This window comes from Tursiops truncatus, chromosome 14, assembly GCF_011762595.2.
Source record: "Tursiops truncatus isolate mTurTru1 chromosome 14, mTurTru1.mat.Y, whole genome shotgun sequence".
In the NCBI taxonomy this organism is placed as follows: Eukaryota; Metazoa; Chordata; class Mammalia; order Artiodactyla; family Delphinidae; genus Tursiops; species Tursiops truncatus.
The window spans coordinates 68309646-68334216 of NC_047047.1; the positions used below are offsets into that span (position 1 = coordinate 68309646).

General features: G+C 53.4%; 2 protein-coding genes across 4 annotated transcripts in view; one reads left to right on the forward strand and one right to left on the reverse strand.

Moving 5' to 3' along the window:
- Positions 1 to 17720, forward strand: part of CIB4 (calcium and integrin binding family member 4) — a 99014-nt gene extending 81294 nt beyond the window's left edge. For 2 of the 3 annotated variants that reach the window (XR_012325779.1, XM_073791524.1), the window contains one exon: positions 4103 to 7702. Coding sequence is in view for 2 of the 3 variants with exons in the window: in XM_073791524.1 (XP_073647625.1) it covers positions 4103 to 4140 (38 nt within the window). In the remaining variant the exon portion in view is untranslated. Of the gene's footprint in view, positions 1 to 4102; positions 7703 to 7723 lie in introns of those variants that run through there. The other variant, XM_073791523.1, reaches the window with a different exon arrangement.
- Positions 12145 to 24527, reverse strand: CIMIP2C (ciliary microtubule inner protein 2C). Its single transcript, XM_073791639.1, has 2 exons — positions 24393 to 24527; positions 12145 to 12250 (listed from the first exon to the last, which is right to left on the reverse strand). Exons 1-2 carry the CDS (start codon positions 24464 to 24466, stop codon positions 12145 to 12147), a joined length of 180 nt encoding a protein of 59 aa, XP_073647740.1. The 5' UTR covers positions 24467 to 24527.
- Between the last annotated feature and the right edge of the window lie 44 nt (positions 24528 to 24571).

The following is a 24571-nucleotide window of genomic DNA, read 5'->3' on the forward strand; positions in this document are numbered from 1 at the left end:
GATTTGAGCTGCCACTGCATTTTAACAAGGTCCCTGTGTGACAGGGTTTGCAGTTTAAGTCCAATCAGTTGCCCAGTAGAATCAAAATTTCAGCACTCTTTGGAAGAATATAACAGAATCCAGAGTTTCCACATAAAGCATTTATAATGACTAAGATACAATCCAAAATTATTCAATATATTAAATTTTTTTTAATGATTCATTCTCAAGAATGGGGACTGATTCCAACATCCCAGATATTGGAATTAGCTGATAAGTGTCTTTGAACAGTTATTATAATCATGCCCAATGATGTAAGAGAAAATATGCTCCTGATGAATGGAAAGATAGGAATTCTCAGCAGAAAAAGAGAAACTATAAGGAAGAATCAAATGGAAAATACAGAACTCAAAAATAAAATATCTGAACTAAAAATCTGCTGGATGGGCTTAGCAGGAGAATCAAGATGACAGAGGAAAGAGTCAGTAAACCTGAAGATAGAGATCAACAGAAATATAATCCAATCTGAAGAACACAGAGAAAAAAATATGAAGAGAAAAAAGGAACAGAGCCTGAGGGACGTGCTGGACAACAGGAAGTTCAAACATATATTTAACTGGAGTCTCAGAAGGACAGGAGAGAATGAACGGGGCAGAAAAGATATTTGAAGAAATAATGGCCCCAAGTGTCCTAAATCTGATGACACACACTTACAATGAACATCAGGCAGGGTGAGTACAAGTGAAATCACACGCCCCAACTCAGTTGGCTTAGTCCCCACCCCCATCCACTAGTCTTCCTCCTTGTTTACCCCACGTATTTCTGGGAGTCCCCAGCGAGTTTCCAAGGTATTCAAGGAGTTCTGGTTCACGAGCTGTGCTACCCTCTGTCAGGCCTTCCACCACAGAGCACATGCTGTGCTATCTCTAGCCTCTTCGGTCTTCTGTCAGTACTATCCTGGATGGGGAAGCTCTTCTGGGTGGAAAATGCTGGCCCAGGCTACGTGCTCTCTTCAGGTTGTAAGTAACAGGAATTTACCTGTGTAAAAGGAGTCAGATGGGGGCTTCCTTGCTGACGCAGTGGATAAGAATCTGCCTGCCAATGCAGGGGACACGGGTTCGAGCCATGGTCCGGGAAGATCCCACATGCTGTGGAGTAACTAAGCCCGTGCACCACAACTACTGAGCCTGCGTTCTAGAGCCTGCGAGCCACAGCTACTGAAGCCCGTGTGCCTAGAGCCCGTGCTCTGCAACAAGAGAAGCCACCGCAGTGAGAAGCCTGTGCACCGCAATGAAGAGTAGCCCCTGCTCGCCGCAACTGGAGAAAGCCCGCGTGCAGCAGCGAAGACCCAACACGGCCAAAAATAAATAAATAAAATAAAATAAACTTTTTTAAAGACAACAGATGAAGAGCAGCAGTACATTAGTTTTCCATCGCTGTGTAATAAGTCACCACAAACTTAGTGGCTTCAGATGACACATATTTATAATCTCACAGTTTCTGTGGGTTAAGAGTCTGGACACAACTTAGTCGGTTCCTCACCTTAGCGTTTCACAAGCCTTCAGTCAAGGCTTTGGCTGGCCTGCATGCTCGCCTAGAGAATGCTTGACGGGGGATGAATCTACTTACAAGCTCACTCCAGTTGTTGGCAGAATTCATCTCCTTGTGTCTACAGAGCTTAGAGCCCGGGCTTCTCTCTGGCTATTGACTGGAGGCTGCCCTCAGTTTCCAGAGGGTGACCTGTGCTTCTCGTCACATGGGCCTTCCAGCATGGCCACTTGCTTCTTGAAAGACAGCTAGGGAGTCTCTGGAGCCAGTCTGCTGGCAATATAGCGTATTGTAATCAGGAAATGACATCTCTGTTGCCAAATTCCACTGCTTAGAATTAAGTGCCCACCCACACAAGAGGGGTATGTGGATTATAGAAAAGCGTGAACGCCAAGAGGTGCAGATCGTGGGGGGAGGAGGCCATTGGAGCCTGTTCACTACAAGCAGCGTGGAACCCACGGTAGAAGTGAAGCAGGCCTCCCGAGAGCCTGGGCTGCAGCTGGAAAGTGGCCAGGAAGCGAGGTAGCTGCTTCCTCCTTTTCTCTCTATTGCTGCTGGTCTCTCATCTCTGCTTCTCTCCGTGTGCCTCCTCTTTCTGCTGATCTGATTAAGCCTCTGTGCCTATGGGCCAGAGATGACCACCCTGGCCTCCACATGGCCTTTGGGCTTCACTATGACGGACCAGCCACAAGCATCTCTGTTTCTCAAGAGATGCTGATTGGCTCAGCCAAACCAGGGATCCAGCTGCCCCTAGGTTAGGGGACCGACCTTGTCCTATAAACCACAACCAAGAAGAAGCAGAGTCACAGAAATAAACATGGCTCCAGAGACCAACCACTGGGGGTGGAGATGCTGCTCAGAAATGGTAAAGAGTAGGCTGGGCAGATGTTCCAAAAGATGTCTGCCTCAGCGGTCTTTCCGTGGTTTCTAGAGCTAAACAAACAAAAACACCCAAACCTTCAGGGAACTTAGAAGAGTAGCAGGTTCTCTTGCTGTTCAAGCCTCAGGAGCTCAATTGTGTTCAACTCAGGAATGGGGAGAATGCCCTTCCTCCTGAAAAGTCAGACAGGGTCCTCAGGTCACATCGAGGAGCAGACACTCTCTGTCCCCCACACTGTCCCTGTATCTTCCCCCCGGCCCTCTCTCCAGGGCCCCCTCGGGCAGTTTCCTTCCTCCTTGAGCTCAAGTACAGAAACAAAAAGCACAGAGCCTTCATGCAAATCAGCAGTGCGAATAGATGCCCGGGGACTCATAAACTCCAAGGCTTCATCAGCGAGACTCGGGCAAATCTGAATTCTCTTCGGGCTCAGAAGATTTGTTACCTCACAGAGCTGTCAGCGAGATGAAAGATGGGCCTGGTGCCTGGCCTGTGACGGCTGCTCTATACATTGAGGTGGTCGTGGTAGCAGTGAAGGAAGAAGAGGAGGAATAAAAAGAAGGGTCAGGAGAAGGAGGAAGAAAGGAGAGGATGGTGTTGGTGATGGTCTTGATGATCGTTCTTAGCCAAAGTCTGAAGACCTAACTCAGTGTTCTAACCCCTCATTACACCAAGTGTGGCCTAGGTACCAGCAGCATCAACGTTGCCAGAGAGCTTGCCATAAATGCAGAATTTCAGGTCTCACCTTCCACTTACTGAATCAGAATCTGCCTTTTAACAAGACCCCCAGGTGGTTTCTCTGCACCTTAAAGTTTCAGAAGCATGGCTCTAACCCACTGGTTCTCCCACATGGCTGTTCACTGGGATTACCCCCGGAGTTTTTAAGGCCTATGGTCGCTTGGGCCCCAGCTGCAGAGATTTGATATAATGGTGTTGGGTATGCCCTGGTTGGTGGGCTTTTCTAAAACTCTCTGGGTGATTCTTTTATATATATATATAAATTTATTTATTTTATTTATTTACTTCTGGCTGTGTTGGGTCTTTGTTGCTGCATGCAGGCTTTCTCTAGTTGCGGCGAGCGGGGGCTACTCTTCGTTGCAGTGCGCGGGCTTCTCATCGCGGTGGCTTCTCTTGTTGCAGAGCACGGGCTCTAGGCACACAGGCTTCAGTAGTTGCGGCACATGGGCTCAGTAATTGTGGCTTGCGGGCTCTAGAGCGCAGGCTCAGTAGTTGTGGCACACAGGCTTCGTTGCTCCGCGGCATGTGGGATCTTCCCGGACAAGGGCTTGAACCTGTATCCCCTGCATTGGCAGGCGGATTCTTAACCACTGCCCCACCAGGGAAGTCCTCCCTGGGTGATTGTAAGGTGCAGCAGAGTTTGAGAACTACTGCTCTGACCTACTGTATCAGTTAGGATTGCACTTAGTTATGTGTAAGAACATCCCTGTTTAAAAAAAAAATCCTGGACTCAGGCAGTCCAGAGCTGAGGTAATGGCTCCCGGAAGCAACCAAGGGCCTGGCTCCTTCAAGCCTCCTAATCTCCCGTCTTTAATGGGACTGTTGTCCTCAGAGTCACCAGATATTTTCTGTGCCTACAGGCATCTCGTCATTCCAGGCAGGAAGAAAAAGGGACGTGAGAGGGGATAAGGACAAAATGGACGTTCAAAGTCACAGACGAAGTCTACTCTTCTTTTACAGACTTTCTTGGAAGCTCCACCCAGCAACTTTGGCTATAACTTCATTGGCTGGAACTGTGTTACATGGTCACGCATAGCCACAAAGGAGACTGGAAGGTTGAGTATTTTAAGCTGGACATGGCGTCATCGTGAACAAGAATTGCAATTCTGTTAGGAGGAAGGAAGGGGTGAATGGCTCTCGGTCAAGTCCAGCAGGCCAGCCACGCCTACCAGGACATACCCACTGGGCTCCAGTTTCTGCTTTGAGGGACCCTCCTGGCCTCCAACGGATCGATCCCCCTCTCTCAGCACCTCTGGGGAGACTTCCTACCTGTCAGAGACCAGCATCCCAGCACTACTTCCCGGCTCCAGTCGGCACGGCTTCCACCAGGTGTGAATTACCCTCAGCCAGAGCACCTGCAGCGGATCCTCCCAAACCTTCCCAGGATCTGACACAGGGATGCTAGTGGCTGGGAGAGGCGAAGAGGCAACTCAGTTCCGTGGGAATAGTGGCGAAAGCCTGCCTTGCCTCGCTCCATCCAATGAGCTAATTTTTGTGAAAGTACTTTGTAAATTGCAAAGAATAACATGACAGAGAGACTGGGATGATGATGGTCAGAGGCTTTTGGGGGGACATGAAGGCTGAGCCCACCAGCTCTCTAATCTCCCTCGTTGCTGGGAAACAGCAAGAAGAAGACCCTCCTCTCCCCAGAGTGGCCGGACGCAGGTCATGAGGCTGCTGAGGCCACACGGGCTGGCCAGTCGCCTAGAGCTCCCTGCCCCCAGCCCTTTCCCAGGCTGTTCTGCCCTTGCACCACCAAAGAAGGAGAACTGTCCAGGACTACATTTTACTCCAGCAAATTATTCTGTTTTCAGGTGGCTTGGGACCAAAGCCATGTCGCTTTGCTGCAGTCTCTGCATATGGGAGCTGGGCCAGCAGGACTCCTGGGGACAATGCGGGGCCTCAGGGAGAGGCTGCAGGGCTTCTCATCAGCAGTGCAATGTCACTGCGGGGACCCAGTCTCCAGTCCCTCCAGTCCAGTGCTGGCCCCTCTGCACCTCCCCCACCAGATCTGATCCATTACCCATGGCGTGTCATAGCAGAGTTGTGCAGGGAGGGCTCAGATGGACATCTTGGGCCTTAGCCTCCGGCCCCTGTGGCTGATAAACATTCAGCCAGGGGAGAGCCCCCTGCTTAAGGGGTTAGTGCTTAGTTGTACCTTCCACATCCATACCCTTCCTGGGGAAACAGAGACAAAAGTCTAGGCTCTACCACGGAAGGATCCTATGACATCAGCAAATGCACTCCTCCACTCTGGGCCCAGCTAAAATGGGACGTTTTAGAGTTACGAGTGATTGAGAGCATAGACTGACCATAGAGTCAGACTTCCTGGGTTTCCTCTTGTTTCCATCGCTTACCAATGTGTGACCTTGGGTGGTTCATTCATTCACTCACTCAACAAATATTCATTGAGCACCTGCTCTGTTCCAGGCACTATTCTAGGAGTCAGGAATACAGTAGTGACCAAAAGATAAAACCTTCTGCCCTCGTGGAATTTATGTTCTGGTGAAGGGAAATAAACAAGCCGACAAGTGAAACATATAGTGTGTTAGGTAGTCTTAGGTGTTGGGAGAAAACAAAGCGGAGAAAGGGACAGGAAGTGTAATTTTAGACAGGTTCTGAGCAGTGCCCTGGGGGAAGCTGGCATTTGAATAAAGACCCAAAGGAACTCTGGGGTGAGTGTGTTCCAGGAAGGGGGAACCACAGTGCAAAGGTCCTGAGGCAGGAGCGTGCCTGGCCCTATGGAGGAATGGCAAAGAGGCAGAGTGAGGGCAGGGTGGACCTCGGGGATCACTGTTGGGACCGGGCTGTCCTCTGGCTAAGATGGGAGGCTGTGAAGGATGAACAGGACCACTCTGGCTGCTGAGTGGAGAAGAGACTGAAGGGGGCAGACTGAGAACAGGGAAACTGGTTAGGAGGCTGCTGCGGGGTCTTAGAGAGCTGTGATGGTGGCTGGACCAGGGTGGAGGCAGTGCAGTGAGGAGGAGACCTCAGGCTGTGTTTACTGCCTCTGGAGCTAGACCTGGGAGGGAGAAGACAGTCAAGGATGACTCCAACCTGACTGGCCAAGAGACTGGAAGGGTAGAGTTACCCATTCGCCAAGGGGCAGCTCTGAGTGCTGCAGGTTAGGGGCCAGGGTGGAGGGGGGCGTATCAGGAGTTGGGTTTGGACAGGTTGAGTTTAAGAGAACTGTTAGTCCTCCAGGTAGAGAGGGCAGGAACGCAGGTGGATATATGAGCCTGGAGTTCAGGGAGAAGCCCAGGCTGGAGACACAAATTTGGGATTCATCAGTGTATTGATGAGGTAATAGGCTGAAATGAGATTAAGGAAGTAAACATGGTTATTTAATCTCTGTGTGTCTCAGATTCTGCATCTGTGTTATGAGAATTAAATGCAGTGAATACAAAGCACTTAGACCATAGCCTGGCCCCTCTGTTTGTCATGGTGGTAATTATTGTACCTGCCTAAGTTGACTGCATTTACTACATGGCTGATGAGCGGTTCAGGGACTGTGTTGGGTGTCCCAGGGGAGGGCTGTCAAGAATGTCAGTACCATTGTCTCATCCTGGCATTCAAGGCCCTTTGCAGTTTGGCTCACCTTCCAGACAACCTCTGACCTTCTCCCAAGCCTCCACCCCCCTCAAAACTAACTGATCACCTGGCGTTGTTCCTTCTCTGCCACTGTCCCCAGTGACCCTGACCCTGACACCTCCTCCAATTGCCATCTCTGCAGTCCCATTTAGTGCTGCTCTGATGCCTCTTCTTCCAAGAAGTCTTCCTCATTCACACCCCCAACCCCAACCAGACAAGAACACGCCCATCTGGAAACGCTTGGGGTCCTTGGGATGCCTGTTCCTCTCTTCCTGGAGCCAAGCCACTCGGGCACCTGACGGTCTTCCCTGCACCCCAACCCAGCCTGGGAGCTCCCTGTCGGCAGGACCCAGCCTGGTGCATCTCTGTGCCTGATGCAGGGTGACAGGAGCAGGGACTTGTGCCCAGGTCCTCTGGCTCCAAAGCCAGGCTGCTTCCTACTCCTCCTTGCTGCCCAACTCCTAGCCACCAAAAGATATACTGACCTGTAAGTTCCAGGGTTGGAATTTCCACAGCATGATGGTAGATGTGGGACCCGGGGACCAGCGTAGCCAGGTCTGAATGCCAGCCCTTTCACTTCCTGGCTGTGTGGACAAACCAGAAAACCCTCTGTGCCTCAGTTTCCCTTTGGTAAAGTGAGACTCATAAAAAGTTAATTGTGAAGATTCAGTGAGTTAAAACAGGTGAAGATCTCAGGAAAAGTCTGAGCAGGTAGTACAGACCCAACCAATGCCTATTATTATTATTATTAAGCAACACCTTTGCCTGCAGCCTGCCCCTGCCGTTGCTGAGCCCCACCCCTTAGGCCTGCCCAGGTCTCCCTGAGTCCCAGGTTCTAGGCCCACCTGGTATAGTTGGGCTCTGCGGGGCCTCCCAGGGGCTGGTGGGAGTCTGTAGGTCCTGGCTGGTGCCGTGGCCCCAGGACTCTTGGAGGCCGAGGAAGCCCGTTTCCTCTCACCCTTCCTCTCAGGCCCCGCCTCCTCTTTGCAGATTTTAATGAGAATGGCTTCATCGATGAGGAGGACCTGTAGAGGATCATCCTTCAACTGCTCGACAGAGACGACGCGTCAGAGGACCTGCTGACCGACCTCAGCAGCCACGTGTGTGCCCTGGGCCGCGGGACGGTGGCTGGCGTGGGCCCCGCTATCACCTGAAGCCTCTTGATGGCAGGCAGGGTGAGGGGCACTGAGGGATGGGTGCTCACTGGAAGCAACTACTCCCAATTTTCTGTCCTTCCTCCAGGATCATGACTCCCTTCCTGGGTCTCCAGATCAGTAGCCCACCCCAAGGGGCCCTCCCAGCAACACTGCAGCCACTGCAGGCAGGTGGGCCAACAGCAGGTCAGCCTCAGGTGTACACTTCACAACATCCCCTCTCCTACATTATTCCAGCACAACGCCCAGGTGTCCTAGAGTGACAGTCCAAAGTACGGCAGGACATGAAGACAACCATGGACCCATTTGTCCTAAGACCATGAGAACATTTTGGTCTGGATGGGAAGTAGGAGCAGATAAAACCATGAGGGCTCATCGCTGCCTCCCCACCCTGACTGAGCCCCTTGCCGTGCAGAGCCCCTGCCTGTGACTGGGTGACAACAGCGGGTGGGGGATGTCACCCTGTCCATCACCCCACACCCGTTCTCACTGCCAAGTTTGTCCTGGAGGCATCAAGAGGACTCTTCCCATGATGAGACCAGCCCACAAGGTCCCAGACAGCCACGCACATGACCTCATCTCTCTGCACCTCCGTGTCCTTGTCTGGGGCAGGGGTAGAGCACCTGCCTCCCAGGGGACTCCAGGGACGCTGAGCACCCAGCGAGAGCGTGGCTTATGGTAGCTCTCAGCATGTGCTGATTGCCCCCCACGCCTGCACCCCCATCTCCCTTTCTGATTCTCTCGCTGCTTCTGCAACCTTGTCCAGGTCCTGAATGAGTCAGATGTGGACAATGACAACATGCTGTCTTTCTCAGAGTCTGAACACGCGATGGCCAGATCTCCGGACTTCATGAAGTAAGGTGTTCTGGAGTGAGGGGGGGATGCCCAGCATAGTGGGGGACAAGAAGCCCCCACCCCACAGTCTCCCTCAGCCAATGGGACACCTTGGTCTTCCCAGTGAGGTCATGAGTTTCCAGGGCAATTCGCAGATTCTTTCAGAATCAGCAAAACTGGAGCTTCTGAGAAATGAGGTAACCTGGAAAGAGACAGGGAGTGGGGTTTCAAAAGGCAAAGGGGAGATTGCATTCCAGGCTTTGCAAACGACGTGGGTGGTCCAGACTTCAGGCGCGGTCCCTCTACAGCCAACGCAAAGCCCGCTGGGCTCCAGGACTGACCTGGGGAGTTGCCCTTGCCCCTGTTGGTCCTGCTGCCATGCCACCACAACCTCCAGTGGTCACTGGGAGCTGGTGATTGGCATGGAAATGTGGGGGGGGGGGGAGCGGCAGGGATGAAGAAGCTGGTGATAGAGCTCAGAGAAGAGCTCAAGCATTTCCAAACCTTCCATCAGGCGGAAGGGGGCCTTAATGGTCATTAGCTGTCCAAACTCCTTTGAGACAATCGGCCATCTCCATACTGGCTGTATTTAACAGTCTTATTTGGGTCCTTCCAGTTGTGGGAAACATACCACCGCTGAAGGCAGCCCGTTTCATGAGGAACAGCCCTTTTAGGGCAATCTTCTCGCACTGAGCTGCATCTGTTTGCCTGTGTCTGCTACTCCTGGGCCCTTTCTGCCCTTGGTCTTCAGTCTAGGTGATTTTGGTAGCAAGGAAGAGTGCCCACTCAAAATGGTTTAACAAACCACTCAAAAAAGAACAAAGACAGCTAGACCTCAGAGAGCACCTGGTCGGGGGCCCAGAGTCTCTGCCTCTGTCCTCAGCAACTCTGCGCTTTGCTTTACGTGCAACCAGCCATCTCTGCTTTGTCAGACGTGAGGCCAAATGTGGCCTCCACAGCGGCCAAGTTTATGTCTATTTGGCTCAGTGAATGTCCCTCAGCTCTGGCTCCAAATTCTCAGAGAATCTGATTGGCCAACTCCAGGCAGGTGTCCAGCCCTCTTCCAACTGCCTGGCCGGAGCAGAGGGCCCTCCATCCCAACATGGCTGCCAGAGGGCTTAGCCTGGGCAGACTCTCTAAAAGAGGATCCACACTTGGACCACCCCCCCCCCCACACACAACCGAGGTAATTCCTCTTCCTCCATAACAGCCCAGCACATGACTGGAGCTGGAATCCTGTCTGCCTTGAGTTTTTTCTTTGAATCTCTCCCGTTTCTTCCCACTGGTTCCAGCACCACAAGGTTCGGACAGCCTTTGCATTCTAGAGCTGCTCAAAGGAGGCTTCGAGTTGGCTTGGGAGAGCTGCAAACTGGCCATCACTCAGAGAAAGGGACACAAGAGGTATGAACCCAGAAATCAGAGGGGGCTTTACAGCTGCAGGCTCGAGGTGGCTAATGGAATTCTTTCTTTCCGCTCCTTTCGGATTCACTTCTGGGGGTGCTGATGTGGCCCCAAATACCTGCTCTGGCAGCCTTGAGGGGGACCCCTGGAACTAGGAATTCAACCCCCTGCGGGCGGGGCGCTGGGGGAAATCTGACTAGAAGAATGACTTTGTCCCCATCCCTCCCTCCCTTCTAGAATATTGTTTATTCAATAAAGCAGAAGAAAAGCCTTTCCCTTTTTCCATCAGTTCATCCTTTTTTGAGTGCAGGGTCATATAGAAGGACTTTTTATTAAGAACTGCTCATTCCAGGGCTTAAGTTCTCCAGTGATGCCAAGACTGGGATGGCCAGTCCTTTTGAGGTCAATACATGTCACAGCAGGGACCAGGCCAAATGGGATGAAATTCACCAGGAAAATACACGTCCTGCCCTCCCTTCCCTGGAGCCTCCGCCCAGCCTCTCTTCTCGGCTCTCGGGTGCAGGCTGTACAGAGCTACGCGCTGAGCAGTCTTTCCAATTGGCGCCTGGCTTCCCAAGATATCTTGGCCCCCCTCGGCACCCCTGCACTCTCGGGACGCGACAGTGTGTGACCAGCGATCAGGGTTTATTTGCTTTGCCCTTCAGCCAAACCCTGGAATGAATTTGGCCACCACAGGGGCTCTTTGGGGCCCAGCTGCTCTGGCACTCAGGAGAGGCCCCTTAGGGGTTCTCTGAAAGCTGTCAGATGCCTACCTGATGCTCTCAGAGGAGGAGGTGTCTAAATGCTGGCTCACAGGGGAAGGTCTGTTTCACCCTCCGTGTACTTGAACCTGCTGTGGTTGCCTTGCCTTTAGGGGAAATAAGAGCCCTATGGAGTCCCTTGATCAAATCCAGGAGGTGCTGGAATGTTGGAGAATTCCTATGGTGTGGGTACACACCTGACCCAAGGTTCCCATTCTAGATCCTGTCTCCAGAGGGGCTGTCCCCTGCATCCTGTGCCCTGTCCCGCAGACAGGAGGCCTCCCAGGAGGTAGTAGGCAGCAGCCTCCAGACCCCGAACCTCCCAGGCCACGTCCAGATGTGACCTAGGAACCCAGTGTCCACTCTGGCGTAAAGGTCCCTGATGCTCAGCAATGCCTTGAAGAGTGTCTTAGTCTCAGGTCCCTTACCTCCTGTCCCCTTCTAGAAACAGTCCCAGGGGTAGGTCCCAAATCAGACTGTCCCTGCCAGTCTGGGAAGAATGCAGAAAGTGGTTTCTTCTCTCAGGCACCACAGGGCCCTCCGGGATCTGCGTCATCCCCACCCCACAGGGACCACAAGCAGAGTATGTAGTGGAAATAGCAGAGCCTGGGAGTCAGACAGGCCTAGGTTCGAATCCTGTCTGTGCCACTTCTCAGCTGCATGAGTTTGGACAATTCTTTCCAGCTCTGAGCCTTGGTGTCTTTATCAGTAAAGTGGGGGCAACACCCCCTCTCTCACAGGCTATTGTGTGAATGAAATGCGGCTGAGCCGAGGCTCAGGTGGGAATTCCTTTGCATCTGACACCGGCGCAAGCGTTCCAGGGCCACTGCGCCCTCCTTCTCAGACACGGCACAACGGAACTTCCTTGATTATCCCATTGCAAGCAGATGGGACGTATCTCTTGCCTGAGTGACCTGCCACCGAGACTCAGGAGCCCTACAGGCCTCAGGGGAGAGGTGTGTGGGTCCAGCCGCGTGCTGACACAGCCCTCAGGGGAGAGGTGTGTGGGTCCAGCAGGGCGCTGACACAGCCCTCAGGGGAGAGGTGTGTGGGTCCAGCAGGGCGCTGACACCGCCTTTTCTTGGCTCTAACACCTGGGGTGAGCATTGCACAGGCCCCTCAGACACCGTGCTGTGTGACCCTCAGTGCTGTCCTGCTGTGGCCAAGTGGTCCTGGGGCTCAGAGGAGAGGAATGTGGGATGGTCACGGATAAAGATTTTATTCCAAAAATCCAACCTGGTGATGCCGTGGCTCTCAGGCATCAGGCTCTGAACTCGAAGTAGCCGTCCCGCATCTGCCGCTCCTGTGGGGAGACCCTCTTCCCTGACGGGAATGTCTGGTAGGTCCTCAGGTTCTCAGGGGATACTCTTTTTTTTTTTTTTTTTTGCGGTACGCAGGCCTCTCACTGCTGTGGCCTCTCCCGTTGCAGAGCACAGGCTCTGGACGCGCAGGCTCAGCGGCCATGGCTCACGGGCCCAGCCGCTCCGCGGCATGTGGGATCCTCCTGGACCGGGGCACGAACCCGCGTCCCCTGCATTGGCAGGCGGACTCTCAACCACTGCGCCACGAGCGAAGCCCAGGGAATACTCTTAAAATGTGCCACTTCTTCTTCAGCCCCAGAGGAGGCCTGGGAGTGAGGATGGAGCTAGTGTTATGCAGTGAACCAGGTAGGGAGGGTGAAAAAGGCCCATTTCCCAGCCGTGCTGCCGATGACCCTGCCGGCTGCCCATCCGCTTGACACTCGAGGTCAGAATGACTTGTGTTTGCACAGCGTACAGTGATTAAGAGCAAAGACATAGGTGTCAAGAAGCTGGGATGGATTCTGGCCCAATTCCTGCAGGAAGTGTACACATGTAATAATGGACTGATGTCGGTACCTCCCTCCTAGCTCTGTTTTGAGGAGTAGATGAAGTAATGCGTACAAAGCACTTAACATGATGCTGAACAAGGAGCAAACACTCAACAAGTGTTATAAGAAACGTGCCGCTGCTACTGATGATGATGGTGATGGTGGCGGTGACAAAGATGATGGTGGTGGTGACAGTGATGGCAGTGGACCGCAGGGAAGGACAGGGACTTTCCCCAGGCCACAGAGATGATCGGGGTAAAGCCTGAGTGCAGACACGACCCTCTTACTCCCAACCACCTAGCTGGTCCCCTGTGTTAGATGTGAAGCTGCCAGGCAGTTTGGAGAAGGAACAGAGCTGGGCGTCCTGGGGTCCCACAGCTGCAGGAGAAGCAGATCCTGCCCAGAGAGGTCTCAAGGGGAGACTTGTCCCCAGACAAGGCCCTGCACTGTCTCCAGGGATGGACTGACTCAGAGCCACCCCAAGGGTGGAGATGGCCAACCTAGCATCCTAGAGTTGGCGTGGGGAGATCCGGGTTCCCTCCAGTTCTGCCTTCAACTAGACTTGCCGTGGCACAAGTTCCCGAGGCCATTGTGGAGTCTCAGTTTCCATATTTAGAAAATGCGTCCATCTGTCCTGCACAGAAGAACCTATAGAAGATGTTAAGTTGTAGCTTTAAAAACCATTAAACTCCATGGAAAGGGTTGCTGCCTTATCCATAACAACAACGGCAAGGCTCGGGGCTCTTGAGGCGAGCAATGGGTCAGCCTGGAGTTGGAAACCCAAGATCTGCCCACTGACCTCCCGATGCCCCCTACTCCACAGGACACCTCACAGCATAGACTTCTGATCTCCCTGCCTGGGTGGCAGGAGGGAGAGTGAGGAAACCACATGCCCGATTATCTCACAGGGCAGAGCTGGCCTTCCCCGGGAGAAGAAGCTCTCCCAGATAAAAGCAGCAAAGGGTGGACAGGAAGGAACTTTCACATTTGTTAGAGGGACGGTTGGACTTTGAAAAATATGTTCACGTCCCTAAAAGAACATTTTCTGAGTCTGGGCTGGGGCTGGGGCTGGGGAGACAGCCCTGCTTTGTGTAGTACCCTCTGGGTCCACCAGAGGGCAGACGCTCCTTGCTGCACCGAGGGGCTGTGCTGGCGTTTGGACGAGTGTAGCTGCAAGGCTGCCATTGCAGGGGGAGAAGCCTGCAGACTCAGGCCAGCAAGCATTATGGGGTTTGCTCCCAAACTCCCAGGGCAACTGAAAATGCTCTTCCTGATTCCGCCCATTCAGGTTCCTGGCATCCCTCCTGAGGCTGCTGAAATCTTGACCCCCTCGCTCTGTAACTGTCACCCTGTGTACTGTGGGGTAAAGTCTTAACTCATCACCCTCTGCGACCAAGGGGCCTAGTGGGAGGGACAAGAGCAGGGCGAGCAGAGACGCTTGGGGACACAGAGAGCACAGCAGACACGGTTCACGACCCCTGGTTAACTGAGACTCACACAGAGAGAACCAAGACTTGTTTGGGGAAAGGGAGGGGAGAGGAGGGGCGAGTTGGTGACATCAGAGAGCATGGGAATCAGACTTCGGGCAAATAAGAGATCAAAGCTCCCCAGTCAGCACAGCCTCCCCTGGGCTCCCCGCCCTCTGAAACATGGCCCTGCCCCCATGTCGCCACTGAGGTCACTCTTGCAGAGGTCACCAGTGGCCCTCCTGCAGCGCTGGACACTGTGGACTGCTCTCTTCTTGAAATATCACTCGTGGTTTCTATTACTCTGCTCTCTTGTTCACTGTTGGTTTTCACCAACACCTCTGTCCTTTCCTTCTCAGTCTCCTTCTCATCATGTTCCCTCTCTGCCCACTTCCTCTGGGGTCTGTCCTGGGCCCACCCAGTCTTCCTCGTGATGGCCTCCATGCCGTGGCTTAACCTTCACCTGTGTGTGCAGGACCCCTGGTCTCCAGCTCCAGCTCAGAAGTTCCCTCCAAGTTTCAGATTCCTGTGTACGGTTGCACACTGCGCATCTCCCTGGGATGTCCCCCAGGCCTCACCTCCCACCTCCACCTTCCCCAACAGTCTAGTCCCACCTCCGTGAAGAGCACTCCGCGACGTCCAAGACAGCATGGGCATCCATCGCCCCCAGCTTCATCGCTCACATCCAGTCAGCCAGCAAGCCCTGCAGCTGCGTCCCCGCCGCCTGAGCTCAAGCTGCATCACCTTTCGCCTGGACCGCGGCAGCAGCCTCCTCCCTGCTCTCCTACCTGCACTCGTACCTCCGGCCCATTTTCCACACTTACAGCCAGACTGAACTTTCTGAAGTCAGCTCCTTAGCGTGGCAGGCAAGGCTGTCAGTGACCTGACCCTTGCCTCTGTCTCTGCCTCATCAGTTACCCTGCAGCCCGGTTGTGAACAGTCGTTGCGGTTCCTATGTGTAATTGCTCTTCCTGCCTTCCACCCCGCCTTTCCCCTCACTCTCCCCACTGGCGTCTTGCCCTGTGCCTTCTGCCATCAGGAATGACAAACCTGTCCACCACCACCCCGTCCCCTGCTCCGAGCCTCCCGGTACTAAAAGGCCCTTTAAGACTTGCCTAAATGTCACTTCTTTGAAGAAGCCTTTCCTTGCCGCCTCTTCTAAGTCTAGGTGGGTCCCACTCTCTGTTCTCTCTGTGCCCTAAACCCCTTCCACCAATCTCACCCTGTCCTGCTACTGTCCGCTTACATCTTGTCTCCCTGCTAGACGGGGAGCTTCTCAAGGGCAGAGTTGGATCACATCTTACGTTTGATCCCCAGTTCTCCGAACCGTGTCAGGCACATGGTCTGTGGGCAGGAAATGTCTATTAAACAAATGACAAGGTGAGTAGCTGACGTTCCAACAGTATCAGTGATGTTACGGTGGGACCTACAGACACAGACACTGAAAGCCAGTGGCCATGCTCCAGGGCCCTCCAGTGCATCTCCTGAGACCACCCTACTGCAATGCTTGACGTCTTACTTCCTCTTGGTTGAGCTCCCTCCCCGACGTGAAAACATTCCCAGGGAAGCCCCGGAAAGTGCAGGGAGCCGGCCAGGCCACTGCCAGTCGAGGGTTTCTCCATTTCAGGAACTCGTCCTGCACCAGAGGCCAAAGCACAGTGAGGCCTTTGAAGACGTGCTTCAGTATTACCTCTGAGGGCTGCCCTGGGCCTCAGGCTCCTCACAGGTAGAACGGGTGTTGGCCTAGAGTTAGAAAGAAATGCATGATTTCATCTTCAGATGAAAGGCAAGAAAGCTAAGCACCGTGGTTACTGATGCACCTTCCAATGGCCTTGCACTGTAGGCAGAACAGGAGTCCTGCCCCCGTTCCTGGTCCTACCCTCCCTCCGCAGCTCTACCTCCCTGCGATCCTGCAGCATTCGAGGCTAGCCCGGGGCCAGAGCAGTGAGCGACGGGGCTGCAGAGTGGGCAGCAGAGGGGAGAGACCCTCCACTGGACTCAGGCCTTTCTCCAGCCTCACCTCTCTTGTCCCTTGCCTTCCTTCTGCCCTGGGTGCCTTGACCATGGTGGTCCTAACCCTCTCCCTCCTGCCTCAGTGACCCTTCCTGTTGGCCCCTCCTGAGTTCCTTGCTGGCGGCCACGTCTCCTGTCCTCGAAAGATGGTGGGGTTGGTGAGTGCCTGCGAGCCTGTGGGGTCGCCTTGGCCACTTTCAGGACGGAGTCCTCCTCTTTGCCATGGCCTTCCCCCTCCTGGGCTGCAGCGCCCTCTCCTGCCTCACCAAGGCCTCACTCCCCCATCCGTCCCTCCCTGTCTCTCGGCCTCTGTCCCCCCTCCGAGCCATCTGGGATCTCTCCTGCTCCCCTAGTGTCTTCTCCTCTGCCCACAGACATTCAAAGCTTTTCCTAGATTGCAAAATTCCACACTTGGCCTTGCTGCTTTCTACAACCCTTTCTCTTCCTTTATTTCCAAATTTCTCAAAGGAATCCTCTTCACTACTTTCTGCCTTCATTTCTTCTACTCCTATGCTTTCCTCCTGACCCGTCACTTGAATGTGTGCTTTTTCATGAAGGTCATATGAGATCATCCAGTCGCCACATCCAACAGCCTTGGCCCCCACTTCCTCTCTGCAACATTCGCACTGGTGAAGAAACTCATTTGGAAGAAGCATCACCTAAGATCAAGAGGCAGAGCCCCTGAAAGTTCTTTGTGCCGTGTGTGAAATGTCATAAACAGAGCACTGCCATCGTCTAGAAGTCAAAGACAAGCGGTTGGGAGGTGCTTCCTCCTTCCCGGCGATGAGTCACTCCGTGTGGAGGGAACTGTCCACCAGCCGTCTCCAGCCCCCACTTGCTCTTCCACATTAGAAGTGGAGGAACATCTACCTGGGGGGGCGTGAAGCCCACTCTCCCTCCCTCTTTTGCTTGGAAGCAAGGAGGGCCACCCTGCTCCTCCATGCCCTTTGGGGGACCCACTCTGCCCTTCAGGAGGAAAGCCTGCCCCAGCCCAGCCCGGCCATCTCATCCGGGCTCAGCGTCAGCCCCACTCTCCGACGCCAGCTTCCCCTCGTTTATCTTTTTTCTCAAGTGGTTCAGAACGCAGGGGATGAAAGAGGTGCCGGTCACCAGCTGTTGCCGAACTCCAACACAGAGAAAATGAAGCAACAGAATGAAAACTAAAGAAACAACCGTCTACAGCACTCTGCAGAGAAAAGAGCATGACCCGAGAATATCGAACTGGCCAGTCACCCAGGTATAAAGGCAGCTGCATGAAAGAGCTCAGGAAATAAAGCACCCAAAGCTCTTCTTGAAAGCAGTGCTCAATGATGAAATCCTGCCAACTAAGAGACGGTTCAAAAGCAAAAACTACTCAGGAATGTAGAACCTCTGTAAGAATGACTGGTGGTTACTTCACATCTATTTAAGTGCAGAGAACCAAGAATAGCTACTAGGTGAAGGCTGGCTGCAGAAAAGAATGTAAATGTTATAAAACCTGTCAAAGGAAAAAATAATTTAAGCAATAAAGTTGGGGGTGGGTGGGTGGAGGGGAGATGGGCGTGCACTTAGAATTTCTAAAGCATAGTTCAACCCGTGGCATCTAAAATCGAAACACGTTGGTGAAAATAACACAATGTAATTAACTCTAACCCCTTAACGGTGCTTATTCTCTATCCCTCAGAGGGAACTTTTAGGAACAGAGATCTCTTACGATGAATTAGCATTTATCTAAAATCTGTTCTTCCACTTTACTTCGGTATCTTTCTCTTCAGTTAAGTTTGAGTAACATTAAATTTCATGCTTTTCATTTTAAAATAGTAAGTATGGTAAGATCATATTTTTATAAAATTGCTCACTTATCTTTCCATCCATGGACCCATCCACCCATCCATTTAGCCTTTTATCTGACTATACACATAAAAAGAAAGCTAAAATGATTTTTAGGTTAATTCTAGGTGTTTGGATTTGGGGTGATTTGTTGCGTTCTTCTTTACCTGCACAGGTAATACTTTTTAAGAGAGTCAGATGGCATTAAGAGTTACTTTATCGGAAACCCACTGTGTGCCGGTGCGATGCTAGGTGTCGAGAATACAAAAGCCTGCATCGCTCAGCCCTCCTTCCTCCCGCCTCCCCCTCATTCGGTATTTATTGAGTCCTGGTGTGTGTGTGCAAAAATGGTGCTGGCAGTCAAGGCTCTTCAATGCAGGAGGGAAGGCCCATTCCCCTGAAGGTCGGGTGGGGAGAGTACTGGTGGAGCTCCATGAAGGGGTCTCCATGGGGGGAGGCTTTGAGGATAACCTCAGCGTGGAGGAGGACGGACTGCAGTCTGGCTCTCTTCCCCTGCTCATCTCCTAGGTGCTGGTGTTGCCCCAGGGTCCTCTTCTCTCTTCAGGGACCCACTCCCTGTGGGAGAGCTCGTCCACGTTAGACTTCCAACACCGAGGACACCCAGATCGGTGTCTCCAGCTCCGACCCTCCTCCCGGCTACAGATCCACACACCCAGCTGCCCAGCGAGCGCTTGCCCGGGGCCCCAGACTCAGCACAACTGAAGACAGCCTGCTTCTCCTCCTGGCCGTCTCTGTCCTGGCTAACACCGCCTCACCTACCAGAAACCGGGCATCACCCTGCCAACCGTCACATCCAGCCTCTCCCTAAGTCCTGCTTTTGCTCCCTCCTTAGTGACTTTCCCACTGCCCTCCTCCATCCCATGGCTACCAGTCCTCCTCTTGCTTACCTGGACAGCCTCAGATCTCCTAGCTAGTCCCCTAGACCAAGTGTCACCCCTGCAGCCTGTCGTCCACACTGATGCCAGAGTGACCTTTCATCATCTGATCACCATGGCTCACCTCTCTTTTCACTTCCCCACGGGCGCCCTATGCCCCGGAAGTGTTACTCACATCCCTGGGGCCCCACGTGCTCTCCAAGCCTTCACACACGTTTCCTCCACCTGCATCTCCTCCTGCCTCCTGGGGCATCTCGCCCTGACTCACAGAGCCAGGCTCCCTGTCGCCTCCCCTGGCCCCCCACCCTCTGCCCAGCATCTCTGCCTCACAGCAGGATTACGATCCTTCATCGACATCAAGGTCCACATGAGCTCAGCTCCTCTGCTAATGAGTGTTCTCTTCTATCCTCAAAACCTGCACAGCCCCGACACATGACAAGCACTCAGTAATGTTCACTGAAGGACGCCGAAGTCCAGAAGCCGGGGGCACCATTTCCTGGAACGCTGGGCTCCAGAGAGTCCCACCCACAGGGGCGTCTGCGCACCTCAAAGAAAGGAGCTATAGAAAAGTGACATGTCATCGTGATTCTTGTCTTTGCCACCCCCAGGCTCTCTGCCACACTCCTCCTCTGCTCCCTGCTTTCCCACCTTCTCTGAAAGCCAAGATATTTGCATCCCAATAGAAGAGAAGCCCTCTCCTCCGCAATCCTCGTAAGGTTCTGCGTGGGCTCTAGATTCCATTCAGCCCCTCTTGCTGTGGGCGGGGACCCGTGCACACGCGCGCATGTGTGTGTGCGCGCACGTGCGTGCCCATGCACATGGTCATATTTATTTAGCCCTCGGAGGGCACGCCTTGACTAGTAGGTCTATGTCCCTGTACACACTTGCATTTGCGAGCTGTGAGCATGACAGTGCGGTTCCATGGTAGAGCCCCGTTTTTGTTGGGCGTGTGGCATGCCATGGTGGAGAGGACAGAGGGGCACGACATGTTTCACAATGGGGCATCGAATGGTCCCTACGGACCCTCACACCTCCTCCTCGACCCCTTCGTCCAACCCTGCCCCTCACCCACCTGCGCACCACACAAGCTTGGAGAAGGTGCTCAGCCCGGCCCACAGTCAAAGCCCCCTGTGGTTACTGTGCACGCGGGGAGCCATCCCTCCCCGCCTCTTAACAGCACTGCTTGGTCCCCCAGCTAACATTCAAATTAATTACCGTTCGCCATCAGGGATCCCACGAGCAGCTTATTCACTAATTAACTTGTTACTGTTCAGCCTGTTCTCATTCCAAGAGCACCCTCTTCTCCACACACTTCCTGCTGAGTACGGTTCTGGTCAGATCCCTCCCTTGGGCAACAACCTTCAAGGGCTCCCCATCACCTGGGAAATTAAGAACAAACTGGGCCAGGTGCTCAAGGCCCTGCTTGACGTGGGCCCCTGTGAGAGGTCTTTCCAGTCTCATCATCCACTTCTGTGTCCCAGTGTAACTGAGCAGGACCCTATGGGGCTTTCCAGCGACAGAATCCCCAACCATGTCCTCCAACTGCTTCTTGTCTGTAGCAAATCTTCAGCCTCCTAGGCCTTCCCAGAGTTCCAAAGAATCAATTTAATAGAGACGTGAGAAAATGCAGAAAGAAAGGAAGACAGTCAAGCAAGACAAAATAATAACAGTTCAGCCATTAAACAAAGTCAAGGACCTCTAGTTCCTCCGCAAGGACCATAGATAATATTCCGAGCCATGTCCTTTGAGCCATTTTGCAGATACTGACCCCACCAGGTGGAAGAAGTTAATTGTATGCTGCCCGCAAGGACCTAGAACCCAGACTGGTTGGAACCAGAAGGTTGATGATGGTAACTCCTGATGACCTCACCACCAACCAATCAGAAGAATGTCCACGAGCTGATCACACACCCCACAAACCCCCCCCCTCACCCTGTCTTCAAAAGCCTTTGCCTGAAAGCCTTTGGGGAGTTGGGGGCTTTTGAGCACTAGCTCCTTGGACTCCTTTCTTGGTGCCCTGCGATAAACGCGGCACATTCCTTCACAGCAACGCAGGTCAATGGATTGGTTTTACTGTGTGCAGGCGAGAAGACCCAAGTTTGGTTCGGTAACACCAGCTTTGCCACTCCAAGCAAATAGGCCATTTGTTGCTTTCAAAGCATATTCTGCTGGTACTTCCTCCCCATGCCATCCCCTCCGTCCAGAAGATGTTTCCTCCTCTCCCCAGATTGTGATCTTATCCATCCTTCAAGGTACGTTTCATACACCCCCTTTCCCATCGAGCCTCTTCCGACCCACCCATAGACCACTCCTGTCCCTGCCATTGAACTGTCTTCGATCTTTGTGCCTCTCTTATGTCTCAATTCACATTCTGCTGTGTTGTAATTACCTGGGCCCTAGTATATTCTTCCTATCTGAACTGTCAACTCCATGGGGAGAGAGGGCTGGGTTCTACTCATACTTGCATCCCTGGCACCCAGTAGATGCTCTGTAAGTATTTGCTGAATTGAACTGACAAATGGGAGCACATCTCTATGGGCTTATGATTCTTCTGCAGAGAAGGAGGGTCCCTGTTACGAAGCCCAGGTTGCCGGAGCCGCCCATCCCCTGTTCTTAGGAAGTCTCCCCAGTTCCTTAGGGCTGTGTGAGTGGCATCAGGTAGCTATGTGGGCACTTGGGCCTCCTACATCCTCCTGGGCAGACGGCTTTGCTTTGTCCCCCAGGATGCACGGGCAGGTCAAATGTTCGGACTGGGAGCCCGGTGAGGTGGGTGGGAGGCAGAGCGCAAAGGGATGGGTCCCACCTAGATCTGACCTGCGGGCAGGAGGCACAGAGTCTCACTGAGCCAGTCTCATCCCTCCAAAAGCCTTACAACCCCGGGATCTCTGACCCGAGAGCTCCCTGCTCCCTGCAGGGAGGGCACATGGGCCAGAAAGTGGCACGATGTCTGAGGGCTGTACTGCCCAAAGTGGCAAGGGAGCAGGTGGGGCATCCTTGTCTGAGGACCAGCATCCTGTTCCCCTTGGTACCCAGAATCAGGCCTTGAACGCTGTAGAGATCTAACTGATGATAACTGCTAGCAGTTGGGGAGAGCAGGGTGTTGAAGTCACACAGACCTGGCTGGGCAACCTGATGAAAGACCTCGGGCAGTTTTGCATCTGGGTTGACAACTGGGTTGTTGTGAAGATTTTTTTTTTTAAGTTTGTAAAAAGCCCAGCTCAGTGCCTGGCATATAATAGGTGCTTATACGTGGGGGTTCACAGTGCTACCACAGGGCATCAGGGACCTGGCTCCAGCCCAGCTCTTCCATCACCAGCCTGAGGCCCAGGCAAGTCCCCATCCCCCAGGCCTCGGTGACCACGTCTGGAACGGGAGGTGGTGGTGGGGCTGGACTGCCTAGCTTCCGAGGTCCTCACCCCTGCAAGTATTTCTGCCTCTCTGAGTAAAACTGGTAAGGAGGACGATCTGAGTGTCAGAAGAGACTGGTTGCACTTAAAATCCTGTGATTCATCTTTGAAAAGACATACAAAATAATAATTACCCAAGTGTGACAGGGAATCTTGGATTCTTTCATTACGTTAACAAGTTGCCAATAAGGTAGCATTTAGACACATAAGACAGCTCAATTCACTCCTTGTTGATGAGAATCTTTAGGGAGAGCACATCCCTCCCAGAAAGATCCAGCCAAGAAAGTAACACATACAGGCTCAGCTGCTCAAACGAGCCCATCCACGCTTGCAACCTTATTTATGATTCACTTGTTATCCCAATTTCTAGATCAGTCGGAGGACAGGGCACTCAAGGGAACTGCAGACGAGTGGCGTGGATAGAGAAGTATCCTGGGATTGCTTCTGAAACATGCAGCTTCCCTCCCCGCAACCTGGGACCGAGTTGGGGAGCTGTGGGGGAGGGTTAGGTTCCATTGGAGACTGTGGTGGGCTTAAGACAAAAATATAGCAATGTACGAAATCAAATTTCATGATAAACACCCAGAGTGTGGTGTAAACACCACTATCCAAGGCTGCAGAGATGGTTTTGAACTAAACCTTATGTAATTACACCAGACTGGGAACCCCTCCAGGGCAGCCCCCCACTTGTTTGTTTTAACCCAACACCTGGCCCATCCCAAGCACTCAACACATCTTTATCAAAGGAATGCCTAAATGATTGAAAGAATTAAGAGGAAAATCCTTAGTCATCTTCTCTAACACACCTGGCTTGACTTCCGCAAACAACTGTGACCTGGTAAATCAGCTTTGTCTGATGGGAACCGAAGCAGCTTTTGAGCTCTTTAAGGCCCAGGAAAGGCCCTGTCCCCCAAGGGGCTGGATTAAAGCTACAGAACCGGCCCCTACTTACTGTACTACCTCTGTGTGCAGAAGTTATTTTAATATCACAGCTCCTCTATGTCAGCCTTATTCTGCTTCAAGACAACCCAAACGTCACACAAAATATACACTGAGACCTTTTCTTTGTTTTGCAGCCTGTTTAGTTTGCAGAAGAGAGCACGTGTTTTTCCACCCACGTGGAGATCCTGCCTGCAAAACTCTCAAGACATTAATTTCATTCATTCTTTCAAAACAGATGTGTAGGTGCCGTGCAGGCGGCTTCTCAGAATCCAGCCCCCATCCTCAATGGCCGTGTTGACTGGTAGAAGAGAGGAGACAATCTCACAACCTGGAAGAGGAGGTTGGGAGTGGAAATCTCAGACACTTTGAGAAAAAGGACCAAAGAATGGAAGGGAGCGGTCGGACTTGCACCTTAGCTGTCTGGAGTGTGAACACATCCAGAGAAAGGAAAAGTAGGTTTTGCCCTGCATCCGAAAATGCTAAAGGTAGGGCAGGTCTGGGGGCTGGGAAGCTTTCAAGGGCAGCATTCTGTGAGGATTAAGTGAGGTCAGTGGGAGAACCGAGGAGGCGATCCGGTGGGTAGCGCACACCACCAAACGTTACTGCCGGTCCTGCCTGGTCAGATTCTTCGAGCCCCGCTCCCGGGTGCCCACCCGGTCGCCTTCGCTCCTTCAACCAACAAGTAATTCATGTTGCGGGAATCCTGCGTGCCCGCAATGTAGTGGGGGCCGAAGAACCCGCTCCCTTCTCGGGGACTCCTCACCCTCTTGCTCCTGCCCGGCATCTCCGAACACCAACCCCACACGTCGTCTCCCCCGCCTCCCGCTGACCCGGACCCCAACCACGGTTATCCCGGCCCGGCGGGCTCCGCGCTCGCTAGGTACCGACTTCCTACCGAAGGGGGCCTGCAGAGCCCCCGCCGCGCCCAGCCACTGCCTGCTCTGAGAGCGCAGACCCCTGGGGAGGCCACCCCGCCAGGTGAAAGCTTGGCGCCCCGGGTTCCTTCGGCCCCCAAAGGGCGGAGTTTGGAGGCCGGTGGAGGGTTTTGTGGAGGGAGGAGGGGAGAGACCGCCCGCAGGGGCTCTGAGCCCCAGGTTCAGGCGAGGCCTGGTGTGCGGCGGTCATACCCGGGCATGAGGCCGGGGGGCACGTAGGCGGCGTTGAACTCGGTCAGTAGGGCGCCCGCACCGCGGGAGGCCATGATGGGGGCGGCGAGCGCGCAGCGAGCCCGGGCGCTCTGGCCACACTGTAGACAGCACGGGTTACCCGGCAACCGTGCGCCTGGCAACGCCAGGGGGGCTGCGCC